This window comes from Microcebus murinus, chromosome 6, assembly GCF_040939455.1.
Source record: "Microcebus murinus isolate Inina chromosome 6, M.murinus_Inina_mat1.0, whole genome shotgun sequence".
NCBI lineage: Eukaryota > Metazoa > Chordata > Mammalia > Primates > Cheirogaleidae > Microcebus > Microcebus murinus.
The window spans coordinates 108,709,576-108,722,533 of NC_134109.1; the positions used below are offsets into that span (position 1 = coordinate 108,709,576).

Below are 12,958 nucleotides of genomic sequence, written 5' to 3' on the forward strand. Positions count from 1 at the left end.
AAGGTCACTTCTCCTTTATTCCGACACAGGATGGGGTCTGGACACCGAGTCTGGTTTCTGCTTATTCCTAATAACTCTTAGCTGAACTAGTGCTTGCCCTGTGGGGAAGGCGGAGGGGACAGAGCAGGGTGGACAGACCCGGGCTCTGGCATGTCCTGGGGAACCAGTGATCATGGGCTGGAGCAGGCTCCAGACTTCCCGGGGCCTGCAAGGGATGGTGCCAGGGCCTCCCTCAGGTTGGCGACCGGAGGTTGCAAGTGGGGAGGTTGTGGTCAGGGCTGGGGGGCCGATGGCAGGAAGTGGTGGCAGGTGATGGGGGAGCAGGGCCGTGCCAGGAGGAAAGGAATCATGAGCAGGTCGGGCTGGCGCCCAGACTGCGAATCCCGCCTTGTCAGCAACCCACTCTGGGGAAGTGTTTTCCTTCTAGCCCATCCCTTCCTGCCCTCCCTGACTCCTGCCAGCCAGCGTCTACCTGGCTCTGCCCACAAGGCTTCTGGGGCCCACTTCGGGCCAGAAGCCCAGGGCTGTCGTGGTGGTTCACGCGGAACACTGGCTGCAGCGGTGAGAGGAGCAGAGGGCGTCTAGGGGCTGGTGTCCAGAGGCTGGGGGAATAAGGACACGGAGGGAGTGTCTGTCAGGAAATTACTTGGTTCACTCGGTCCTGCCTTCAGGCCTTTGTTCATGCAGTTCCCCCTGCCAAGAACACCCTTTCCGGCTCTCTGGCTCTAAATTCCACCCTGTCCCCAGATCGTGCTCACGTCCAAGCTCGCCCCCACGCGGAGCTGCAGAGCGAGCCCCTGCTGCCTGGCTCCCTGACCCCACGCCCGAGCCGGGGCCCAGCGCCCAGGGAGAACGGCGGTGGGTGTTTGGGGGGGAGTGGTCTCTGGGCATGCGCAGTGGCCGGCCTGACCCTCTCTGTGTTGTGCGCCTCCCCCGTACCCCCTCTCTCGACTGCCCTCTCCAGGTCTCCCCGACTTGGTCCCGGACCCCAACTACGTGCAAGCGTCCACCTACGTGCAGAGAGCCCACTTGTACTCCCTGCGCTGTGCCGCGGAGGAGAAGTGTCTGGCCAGGTAAGGGGCTGAGGAGGAAGCAGAGAGGTCAGGACAGTCCCTGGGAGTTGCCCAGCCCCAGTGCCCTGCCAGCCAGGCCGGTGACCCTGGCCATGTGCCCAGGCCTCCCAGGCCCCGACCGCTTGCTCTGCGAGGCCTGCCTGCCTGGACTCGGTCAGGAGGGCGGGAGGAGCAGGCGTCCAGCATTTCCGTGTGCTGCGCAGCCCTGTGCACGGACATTGCCTCTGCGGGCATTCCCTCTCCACACGGGCCCTGAGGGAAGCTGGAGGGCGACGAAAGGAGCTCAGACTTCTCAGATCAGAGCTGCCTGGTGAGCAGCACCCTCAGGGGGAGCCCAGGAGTGCCCACACCAGGACAGGGAAGTCCAGAGGGTGAGCAGGCCCTCGGGATAGAGGCCGCAGGTGGAGCCATGTCCACAGAGGACAGCTGTGGCTTTGAATGGCCCAGGCTGTCTCTGCCTGGTCACAGTGGGCACGGTGACAAAGAGGCCCCGTTCTGTGTGGCACTGGAGAGTGGGCAGGGAGGCCAGTTTATGTGCACCCAGAAGGTGGGCGCAGCCGGCTCGTTGTCCGTGGAGCTCCCGCCTCCTGCAGAGCTTGCTTCTGCGTTTATCAGCTCTGCTCACGTGCTGCGTGTCGGGATACGTCCCTGTGCGAAAAGAGCCAGTTAAAGATCGCATTGCTGCTTTGCTTGTACCCGTCTGTGTTGAAAGCACCCATTTTTCTTAATTACTTGCTTTGTTTTCTTTTTACATTGGAACTCTATTTACTTTTTGCTGCCTTTGGAATGTCAGCATTTCCTCATTTCTAGAGCCCCTATTGGTAATGGTTCTAATGGTTCACTGCCACGCAGAGAAGCTGACCACTGACTGTTACCAGTTTGTGACAAGATAAGGAGTTTGCCCCGATGTAACTTAACTGGCTGCTTCCTTCCCTGGGAACGGCTTGCTTTTAAAACAACAGGCGTCAGTGGACCAAGCAGGGTGCTCTGCACCGTCGCTGATTTGCATTCTGGCGCAGGCTCCTAACCTCCCCACAGGCCGGGAACCGGCCCTGGTCACGCAGCTGCCTGCGCGTGCGGGTCTTCCCTCGGCCCAGTTGTCCACAAGAAGAGGGCACAGTGTCCCTGCTGTGACTCCCCCAGTGATACAGCCTCATTGGCAGCCTGTCCAGTTTGAAGCATTTTAGTAAAAGCCAAACTATCACTGCATCTCCGTGGAGCGTCCGCAGTGCCCAGACCCGAGCCCCCAGATGGGGCGAGGCGGCGGCCCCGGCCTCTGTCCTGGAGTTGCTCCTGGGCCAGCGGGAGGAAGTGCCCTCGCCCGGGCCCAGGACAGAACCAAGCCACAGGAGTGGGGCGAGAGCCTGAGTGAGTGGTTCGCAGGCCAGAGCTGTGCGAGATCAGAGGAGGGAGAGGTGGGCGAGGGCTGAGGCGTCCGAGGGGCTGGGCGCAGGAGCGCAGACCTCGAGACCCCGCAGAACTGGAGGCCTGGATCGGGAGGGCCCTCCGATCACTTGCGTATGGCCCGCAGGCCGGTGCCGGCCCACACACAGGCGGAACCCAGAGAAGGGAAGGGACTTGCTCCAAGTCTCGCTGCCAGCTGTGGCCAAGCTGGACCTAGGATCTAGACCCTGATGGTTTCCCACAGTGTGCGGAGCCGAACAGAAAGGCAGGGTTTAACTGAACAGAGGGAAGGAGAATGTTTTGTTTCAACCCAGACACAGACAGATTCCAAGCCTGCCCCAGACAAGGCTGGGTGCCTTACGTCCTGGCAGACAGGAGTCTGAGGCGCCTGTTGTCCAGACATACTCTTAGAGAGAGCACTAATCCCCATGACTGGCCACTGCTCGCCTCTGGCCTTGGGACTCAGACTTTAATGAGCTCCAGGGAGGTGCCCCTGAGGCCAGCCAGGGCAGCTGTCAGCGGTCAGCTAAAGAGGGGAGGAACCTCCAGCCAGCCGCCCTGCTCCTATAGCCTGTGTGTGTGTGTGTGTGTGTGCACGCACGCGCGTCTCCTCTCATTGCTGTCCCTCACCCTTCCTTCTGCCCTTCTCTTCTCGCAAGGCCTGCCTCAGTTGGGAATGTGCGGTCAGCAGTGGACTGCGAGCAAGCAGTCCACGGGGACCATGCTCCCTGAATGGAAGAAGGCGGGTTGCCGGCCCCTGAAGCCATGCAGTCAGCGAGAGGTGGCCTGGTCACACCCAACCCAGTGCAGGGTGCAGGTGGTAACAGGCTGTGCTGCAGGCAGTGCCGTAGAGCCACAGGCATCAGGAGTCCCCTAAGTGGGGCAATCAAAGCAGACTCCTAGAGGAGGGGACTTGGGTTGGGTCTAGGAGGCTGGACGAGCTTTGGAATTCTAGGTCAAGCAAACAGCATGGGCGAAAGCATGGATGAGAGGAAGAGTTCCATGTGTTTGGGAAATAGACTTTGAATCAGGAACCCAGGTGTGTGATGGGTAGGGGTCAGAAGGGCAGATGGGACCAGGAACACGCAGAGGCTCTGACCGAAGGAACGCAGCCCCCTTTCTCAGGCCCACGCCTGAGACAATCATGCTTTGCCAACAAGTAGGGTCCTGTCTAGAGTGGGGAAGACTTACCAGAATCCCTGGACAGGGCTATTTTTAAATTGCCCTTCAAAGGTTTTTCTGTGTCCCTGCCCCTAGGGGCCTGAGGCATCGGGGACTTTCCGAGGGCCATTGCCAGGCCTGATGCTACTTTAGAAAGACCCTGCTGGCGGTGCCAGCCACGCAGTGGCAGCCAGGAAGGAGACAGCCAGGCACTCCTGGGGTCAGGAGGGAGAGGAAGAGGCCTGAGCCTCTGCCATGGTGCAGGGTGGGGTCAGATGGGAGGAATTTCGGGGAAAGGGGGTGCCGGAGGACCAATAGCCAGGGGCTGATGTGGCCCGTGCTGTGTTCCAGTGTCACTGGACCCCAGCCCCATCCGGTCTCCCCACCTGTCCCCACAGCACAGCCTACGCCCCCGAAGCCACCGACTACGATGTGCGGGTGCTGCTGCGCTTCCCCCAGCGCGTGAAGAACCAGGGCACGGCGGACTTCCTCCCCAACCGGCCACGGCACACCTGGGAGTGGCACAGCTGCCACCAGTGAGTGGGGTGGGGCTCGGCCGGGGGCCTGGTGCCTAAGCTCCCCTCCCCCCAGCAGCGCTCTGGGGACACAGGTGCGGCTGGGGGGACCCGGGGAGGTCATATCTGCCACGGATCCAGTGCTGGACCAGGAGTTGCTCAGAGGAACTTTAGCCAAAGCTGGGCTGGAGAGGGGGACGCAGAAGGATTGGTTTTTATGAGGGATGGAAATGTCTAGAACACAGGGCATTGCCCCAGGGAGGCCAGTACAGGTAGGAGCCCAAAAGGGAAGCGAGGAGTCCTAAGGAGGTGCTTTCCTCGGTGACCTGGCTAGGTGGGGGGCACTGGAGCTGCTGCACTGTGGGGCTTGGGACGGGGGAGCCCAGGCCAGTCAGGAGGCTGTGTCACAGCAGGGTTACCTGGGCTCATCCCAGGACAGGGACAGGGTGAGAGGCCCCAGGGGAGACTAGGCCCTCTTCTCCCTCCTCCCTCCCTCCTCTGCCCCCAGACATTACCACAGCATGGACGAGTTCAGCCACTATGACCTGCTGGATGCAGCCACGGGCAAGAAGGTGGCTGAGGGCCACAAGGCCAGCTTCTGCCTGGAGGACAGCACCTGTGACTTCGGCAACCTCAAGCGCTATGCGTGCACCTCTCACACGCAGGTGGGGCTGGAGAGGCAGGGCTCAGGGCGCCAGAGGATGGGGCCGGGGGAGGCAGAGAACGGTGCCAAGGCTGAGGACAGGCTAGTGCCAAGGCTGAGGCAGGCTAGTGCCAAGGCATGTGGCCACTCAGCTCTGAGCAAAGCGAAGGTCTTCTCACCAGTCCTCAGGCCCCCACAGGGCCCTGTAGGGACTGTCCCCTCCCTTCCCAGGCCCCTTCCTGCATCATTCTAGGGGTGTCTGCTCATGGAGAGAAAGGCACGTGGCAGCAGGTCTGGATAGCGTGATGTCCCATTTGCCTGTGTGTCCACCCAACATCTGCAGACTGTCCGTCTGTCCAGTCTGTCTCTTTCTGTCCATTGTTCCGTCTTTCTCCCCCTGGCGTCCTCCTGCCCTCATTTCATCCCTCCCACCTGGCTGTTACATCTCTCTGTCTTCTCTCTGGTCCAGTGGCCTTGGGAAGGGGCAGACCACCCTGAGCAGCTGAGGGTGGGCAGCACCCCACGCTCTCCACCTGTCCCTTTCCCAGGGCCTGAGCCCAGGCTGCTACGACACCTACAACGCGGACATCGACTGCCAGTGGATCGACATAACAGATGTGCAGCCTGGAAACTACGTCCTCAAGGTGAGCCTCCCGGTCTGGGCACGTCCTGCGACCTGACTGACGGGCATGCTGCATGTCCCCTGCTTCTGAAAAGAAGCTCCAGCCTCTGGGCGTGTTCCCCTCCCCCCAGTGGCCCAGCTGAGGCAGCCGCTGGGGCGGCACCCGAGGTTTCCACTTTCCATCTGAAGGTTTAGGTCTGGCGAAGACATAGCCTCTCTTTCCATAAAGACCCCAAGGAACATTCGGCCCAGCTGTGGTGATGCTAGAGGAGGTGGTGCACCATCTTCCCTAAGTGACAGAGGACCAGAGAGCAAGGAGGACGCGGAGAGCCCCGTGGCTCATCCCCCGGGGCAGGCGGGGCAGACTCCGTGCCATCTGGGAGAGAGATGGGAGAGACCGCAGCTCCTCCTGGGGACCCCTGCAAAGCCAAGGCTCCTGTGACCAAGAGCCCCTTCTAGCCTGGACCCCTCCCACCCCAATGTACACTCACTCCTCCGCCCCTTCCCTTGAGCGGGGAGGGGGGACGGGACAGGTAGAAAAGTGTGTGATGGCACAGCCCACCTTGGTACCTCCGTGCAGGCCTCGCCATCATGGCCTCACAGCCAAGCCTCAGCCTCCTCCATGCAGGTACGGTGAGGGGTCATTCTACAGCTCGCTTGGGCCCACCCTACGCCAGACGGGTTCCTTGTAGGCTCTGTGTGTGCAACTCTGCAGGGCCTCACCTGGGGCCTGGGGTTGTCTGGTGTGGTGTGTTCTTTCCCTCTGTCACACGGCGACCCATCGAGCACGTGGGAAGGCCCCCCTGAGTTCCAGGCGCTGGGCGCACAGACCGCGTAAGCAGTACGTGCTTCCGGCCTTCCAGGAGTGCACTGGCGTTAGAAAGTAACATCATCGCATGCTCTCAGACATTTTGCAGATAGTGTTGGCCCCTTCCTCAGTTAATCCAACGCTTTTAAGTGCTGCGTCCCCACAGCTCCTTCCCAGGCAGAAAGCACAGATCACACTTGGACCGCCATCTCGGTGAATGTCGGAGCTCGGGCTCCAGAGCTGGGACTGCTGTCTGGCATCAGACAGTCCCCCAGTGGGTCGCCTGGACAGGGATGCTCGTGAGCAGCTGTGAGCCTCAGAGTCAGGGAGGCTGGGCAGCGAGTCCTGCTCGGCCCCTCATTCCTGCCTTACCTGAGGCGGGACCCGACCTCCCTGACCCCAAACGCCCCGTGCACGGCCCCCTGGGCACAGGCTCTGGCTCCAGGGAGGCTTGTGATCTTCTGATAAATGGGACCGATGATGTTTTCCTGAACCGCCAGCTGCCCCTTCTCTCCTGTCCGTGTCTCTCTGGGAGTGTCCCTGTCTCTACGTCTCTTGGCCTCACATCGTCCTTCTCCATCTCCCCGTCTCCCTCCCTCTGTCACCTCCGTGTATGCTGGTCTGTCTGCCTGGCCACCCCCTGCCCTGGTGACCCAGTGAAGTGCAGTCTCCCTGACCAGACCCCTCTGTCTGGGCTCCCTCCACAGGTGCACGTGAACCCGAAGTACATCGTTCTGGAGTCTGACTTCACCAACAACGTGGTGAGGTGCAACATTCACTACACAGGGCGCTACGTCTCTACAACCAACTGCAAAATTGTCCAGTGAGTGCTGCCCAGCACCCTCCCTGCCCTCACCCCTTTCTTGCCTGGGGAGCAGGCGAGGCCACCTGAAATACCTAAGATACCTGCACTTTGGGTTGCTCTGGTGGCCAAACAGCTGCGGCTGGGCCCAACAAGAGGAGCCTTGTCTGTGCCAACCCCAAGCTGAGTGCTCGTGGTGGGGCTCAGGCTGTGGGTGTCGATCTGTGGCCGGATCGCGGGGCTCCCAAAGATTTCCCAAGTGGAAACCAGGAGAAGGCAGAGTAGTTTGGTGCAAGCTCATGGGCTCTGCAATCCTAGTTCTGTGGCTTCCTTGGTCTGTGACATTAGGTAATTCACCTCACCTCTCTGAGCTACTTTTTTCACTTCCCACATAGGCTTGGGTGAGGATTTGTAGACCTGATGTCTGCGTGTTTAAGAGCCCAGCACACAGTAACACAGTGTGGTCATTAGTGACTGCACGGAATGGATTGGAATAGACAGTGCCAGATCTGAAGTGATTCTGGCTGGAATGGGTGAGCCATCACTAGGCCCTAGGTCCCTGTTGTAGAGGAAGTTAATAAAATCTGGGGTCAGGCTTTGGCATATGGCTGCTGGGCAGGGTCCTCAGCTGCTGCTGTCCCTTTCCTGATTCCCCACGTGAGGGACTTTGCAGAGGGACTCCCTGCTTACAAGCTCACAAAGAAACCCCACCCCATTCCATGTGAATTTAAAGTATTTGATCAGATCAAAGCCATTCTTTTCCATTAAAAAAAAAAAAGAGTGGTCCTAGAGCTTAAAAGCTTTGCCCATCAGCTGGAATGGTGACTGAGATCCCAGGGTCCAGAGACACGTCTTTCCCCACACGTGTATGCTTGCTAACAGGTGGCAGGTATGACGGCCTGAGAGTGGGCTCAGGGCTCAGTGTGACTAGGGTCAGGGCTCAGAGTGTGACTAGGGTCATTACTCAGTGTATGACTAGGGTCAGGGCTCAGTGTGACTAGGGTTAGGCTCAGTGCTTAACCAGGGTCAGGCCTCAGTGTATGACCAGGGTCAGGGCTCAGTATATGACCAGGGTCAGGGCTCAGTGTGACTAGGGTCAGGGCTCAGTATATGACCAGGGTCAGGGCTCAGTGTGACTAGGGTCAGGGCTCAGTATATGACCAGGGTCAGGGCTCAGTGTGACTAGGGTCAGGGCTCAGTATATGACCAGGGTCAGGGCTCAGTATATGACCAGGGTCAGGGCTCAGTGTGACTAGGGTCAGGGCTCAGTATATGACCAGGGTCAGGGCTTAGTATATGATCAGGGTCAGGGCTCAGTGTGACTAGGGTCAGGGCTCAGTGTGACCAGGGTCAGGGCTCAGTATATGACCAGGGTCAGGGCTCAGTTGTGGGGGCGCCTCGATGGCCCTTCGGCAGCGTCTCAGTGGCACAACAAGAAAGGAATTTCCCCCCCTTCGTGTGAAGTAGGGTGAGGCAATTAGCGAACAGCACACATCTGTTTATACTCATACCTCCGGTTATTTCTTGGGTTGTGAAGAAAGGCAAAAGGGAGGTGGGATGCGCAGGGATCGCGCAGAATTTAAAGAAAATTAATCACTTCAAAGGTCAGCTCATGGCCAGCGTGTAATTAGTTTGTGTCTTGCTAGGGCCCTTTGGGGGGGGGGATAAAAGGCACCCCACAATTCAGGTCGGGGTCCTTGCCCAAGGAGAGCGACCACTGCGTTGGGGCTCGAGGGCTCGGACCCTGGCTAGCCAGAAAATAAAGCTCCTCTTGAGTGATTGCATCCTTGGTGTCTTTGTTCGTCTGCCTGGCGGGGTGCAGGAAGCCGATCCCTAACACAGTATATGACCAGGGTCAGGGCTCAGTGTGACTAGGGTCGGGGCTCAGTATATGACCAGGGTCAGGGCTCAGTGTATGACCATGGTCAGGGCTCAGTATATGACCAGGGTCAGGGCTCAGTATATGACCAGGGTCAGGACTCAGTGTATGACCAGGGTCAGGGCTCATTGTGACTAGGGTCAGGGCTCAGTATATGACCCAGGGTCAGGCTCAGTGTATGACCAGGGTCAGGGCTCAGTATATGACCAGGGTCAGGGCTCAGTGTATGACCAGGGTCAGGGCTCAGTGTATGACCAGGGTCAGGCTCAGTGTATGACCAGGGTCAGGGCTCAGTGTATGACCAGGGTCAGGGCTCAGTGTATGACCAGGGTCAGGGCTCAGTATATGACCAGGGTCAGGGCTCATTGTGACTAGGGTCAGGCTCAGTGTATGACCAGGGTCAGGGCTCAGTGTATGACCAGGGTCAGGACTCAGTGTGTGACCAGGGTCAGGGCTCAGTATATGACCAGGGTCAGGGCTCATTGTGACTAGGGTCAGGCTCAGTGTATGACCAGGGTCAGGGCTCAGTGTATGACCAGGGTCAGGCTCAGTGTATGACCAGGGTCAGGGCTCAGTATATGACCAGGGTCAGGGCTCAGTGTATGACCAGGGTCAGGACTCAGTGTGTGACCAGGGTCAGGCTCAGTGTATGACCAGGGTCAGGCTCAGTGTATGACCAGGGTCAGGGCTCAGTATATGACCAGGGTCAGGGCTCAGTGTATGAGAAGGGTCAGGGCTCAGTGTATGACCAGGGTCAGGGCTCAGTGTATGACCAGGGTCAGGACTCAGTGTGTGACCAGGGTCAGGCTCAGTGTATGACCAGGGTCAGGCTCAGTGTATGACCAGGGTCAGGACTCAGTGTATGACCAGGGTCAGGACTCAGTGTATGACCAGGGTCAGGACTCAGTGTATGACCAGGGTCAGGGCTCATTGTGACTAGGGTCAGGGCTCAGTATATGACCAGGGTCAGGGCTCAGTGTATGACCAGGGTCAGGACTCAGTGTATGACCAGGGTCAGGGCTCAGTATATGACCAGGGTCAGGGCTCAGTATATGACCAGGGTCAGGGCTCAGTATATGACCAGGGTCAGGACTCAGTGTATGAGAAGGGTCAGGCTCAGTGTATGACCAGGGTCGGGGCTCAGTGTATGACCAGGGTCAGGGCTCAGTGTATGACCAGGGTCAGGCTCAGTGTATGACCAGGGTCAGGGCTCAGTGTATGACCAGGGTCAGGGCTCAGTATATGATCAGGGCCAGGGCTCAGTATATGACCAGGGTCAGGGCTCAGTGTATGACCAGGGTCAGGCTCAGTGTATGACCAGGGTCAGGGCTCAGTATATGATCAGGGCCAGGGCTCAGTGTATGACCAGGGTCAGGGCTCAGTGTATGACCAGGGTCAGGGCTCAGTATATGACCAGGGTCAGGGCTCAGTGTATGACCAGGGTCAGGCTCAGTGTATGACCAGGGTCGGGGCTCAGTATATGACCAGGGTCAGGGCTCAGTGTATGACCAGGGTCAGGCTCAGTGTATGACCAGGGTCAGGACTCAGTGTATGACCAGGGTCAGGGCTCAGTATATGACCAGGGTCAGGGCTCAGTATATGACCAGGGTCAGGGCTCAGTATATGACCAGGGTCAGGACTCAGTGTATGAGAAGGGTCAGGCTCAGTGTATGACCAGGGTCGGGGCTCAGTGTATGACCAGGGTCAGGGCTCAGTGTATGACCAGGGTCAGGCTCAGTGTATGACCAGGGTCAGGGCTCAGTGTATGACCAGGGTCAGGGCTCAGTATATGATCAGGGCCAGGGCTCAGTATATGACCAGGGTCAGGGCTCAGTGTATGACCAGGGTCAGGCTCAGTGTATGACCAGGGTCAGGGCTCAGTATATGATCAGGGCCAGGGCTCAGTGTATGACCAGGGTCAGGGCTCAGTGTATGACCAGGGTCAGGGCTCAGTATATGACCAGGGTCAGGGCTCAGTGTATGACCAGGGTCAGGCTCAGTGTATGACCAAGGTCGGGGCTCAGTGTGTGACCAGGTTCAGGGCTCAGTGTATGACCAGGGTCAGGGCTCAGTATATGATCAGGGCCAGGGCTCAGTGTATGACCAGGGTCAGGGTTCATTTCTGCCACCACTAACCTGACCGCAGCACGAGTATTAAAAATGTGAGCAGCAGCGTCTGGTTCAGCGCAGAGATTCAGTTCCTTGCGAGTAGAAGCAGATATCAGCCGCCTTTGGGAATTCAGGGGCCGCCTAGGAGGCCGAGGCAGTTCCAGGGAAGGAAGAGGAGGAAGGCAGGCAGGGTATGCAGGAAACGAGGTGGGCTGCTGGGACTGGGGGGGCGGCAGGGGGCCACATCCCCTCCGGCCGCCTGCTCCCGGGAAGGGGTGGAAGCAGCCGCCTGGCCCCAGGCGCTGTGTGGGCCTCAAAGGGCGGGCAGAGAGCAGCCCTGCCTCCTCCCGGGGCCTGTGGGCAGCAGCAGCGTCCAGGCCCTTCCCTCCGAGCGCTCTTTACGTAAGAGCTTGGACGGCCCAGGCCTTATGAGAGCGTCTCCACCACCCCGACCGCAGGCAGTGGCTGGGCCAGTGCACAGGAAGTCGCCGGAGCGTTCCCAGAGAGGCCGGGACTGACGCCTGTGGGTTTCCATCATGCTTCTGAAAGGAAAAAGGAGGCTTAAAAAAAGTATTGCGTTAGGAAAAACAAGAAAGTATTTCCAGACAGTAGCAGCTCTGCTGATGGCCTAGAAAACGGCCTGGGCTAGGGCACGGGTGGGGGACCTGGGAGACCGTGCTCTGGGCGGTGGGAGTTCAGGACACCCTCCTTTGGAGCGGGGCTGAGCAGTCGGCCCCTTGCCCTGTGCCCAGAGCCCTGAAGGAAGTGGAGGCCGTGGGGCCTGGGCCGTGGGGCCTCCACTGACCCACTATCTCTCCGCCCGCAGATCCTGACCTCCTCGAGGCTCCGACCAATCTCTCCCTCCCAGAGCAAGCCCTGCCTCCACGGGCCTCCTGCCGAGGGGCCCAGCCCCACCCACAGGCAGGGGCATCCGTCCCTGCCGGCCTCAGGGAGCGAACGAACGTGGACCGAAACCACAGGGATTCCGGATGCCAGACCCATTTTGTACTTAACTTTTCTCTACGACATTGTTTTGTCGGTTGTTGGTTTGTTTTTATTTTTTATATTTTGGCCATACTGCAGAGCAAGTTTGCCCAGTTCTGGGACGAATAAAACAAGGTTTTTCTACTCTGTGGCTCTGCGAATGGCCTGCTGCCTGACCACAGCTAGGCTGGGCCCGGGGATATCCTTGGGCTTCATCCTCCCACTTCAAACGTTGCAGGGGCAGCCACCACCCCTTCAGCGGGGGTTTGCTGTGAGGCCGAGCCCAGCACACGGGCAGAGGACCACGTGCCACCAGCCCAGGGCCTCCTCAGCCTGCACCTCACACTCCACTAACACCTTGGGACAACCCGCACTGCCAAGCGGGCACCGTCTCCGGCCACCCACTTCCTTGCGATCGCCGTCTCCCGAGTGCTGGGCACCATGCGGGCACACGGAGCATCACAGTCCCTGCTCCCAGCGAGCTCGCAGCCACATGGCAGTGGGCAAATGCCATTCCTAGTGAGACAGAACCTGGGGGCCGCTGGGAGCCTTCACATGGGCGGTGGCCTCCCTCCAGGAAGGGTGGGAGAAGAGTATTCCTGGCAGAGGGGACAGCGTTGGGCAAAGGCAAGAGGTGTGCCTGGAGGTGGATGGGGTGGGAGGTGGAGGGAGGCCCGTGGCCATGCAGCGCCCGCCTCCTGCCTAGCTGTGGCATCCAGAGGCCCTGGACACTGGGCCGGGTCAGGAAGAGGTGGGGTGCCTGCCCCTTCCTTCCTGTCCCACAAGCCTTCAGGGAGCCTCTGCACCCTGCCGCGTCCCCACGGGAGTAATACCAGTGAGAAAGGGAAAGGGACTTGGCCCAAGAGCCAGGGCTCTGGGTTCCAGGGCCAGTCCTCCTGCTCACTGGCTGTGGGCAAGTCATGTTCCACCTGTAGGTCTCAGTTTTCCCATCAATACA

At 59.5% G+C, this 12,958-nt stretch overlaps 1 protein-coding gene across 1 annotated transcript in view; it reads left to right on the forward strand.

Annotated features, from left to right (window-relative positions):
• The window catches only part of LOXL1 (lysyl oxidase like 1), a 28,538-nt gene extending 16,388 nt beyond the window's left edge, over nucleotides 1-12,150 (forward strand). The window contains exons 2-7 of the mRNA XM_012748252.3: nucleotides 965-1,073; nucleotides 4,037-4,174; nucleotides 4,662-4,818; nucleotides 5,345-5,440; nucleotides 6,934-7,049; nucleotides 11,843-12,150. Coding sequence (XP_012603706.2) covers nucleotides 965-1,073; nucleotides 4,037-4,174; nucleotides 4,662-4,818; nucleotides 5,345-5,440; nucleotides 6,934-7,049; nucleotides 11,843-11,849 — 623 coding nt within the window. The 3' untranslated portion in view covers nucleotides 11,850-12,150. The remainder of the gene's footprint in view (nucleotides 1-964; nucleotides 1,074-4,036; nucleotides 4,175-4,661; nucleotides 4,819-5,344; nucleotides 5,441-6,933; nucleotides 7,050-11,842) is intronic.
• The last annotated feature ends 808 nt before the right edge of the window (nucleotides 12,151-12,958 follow it).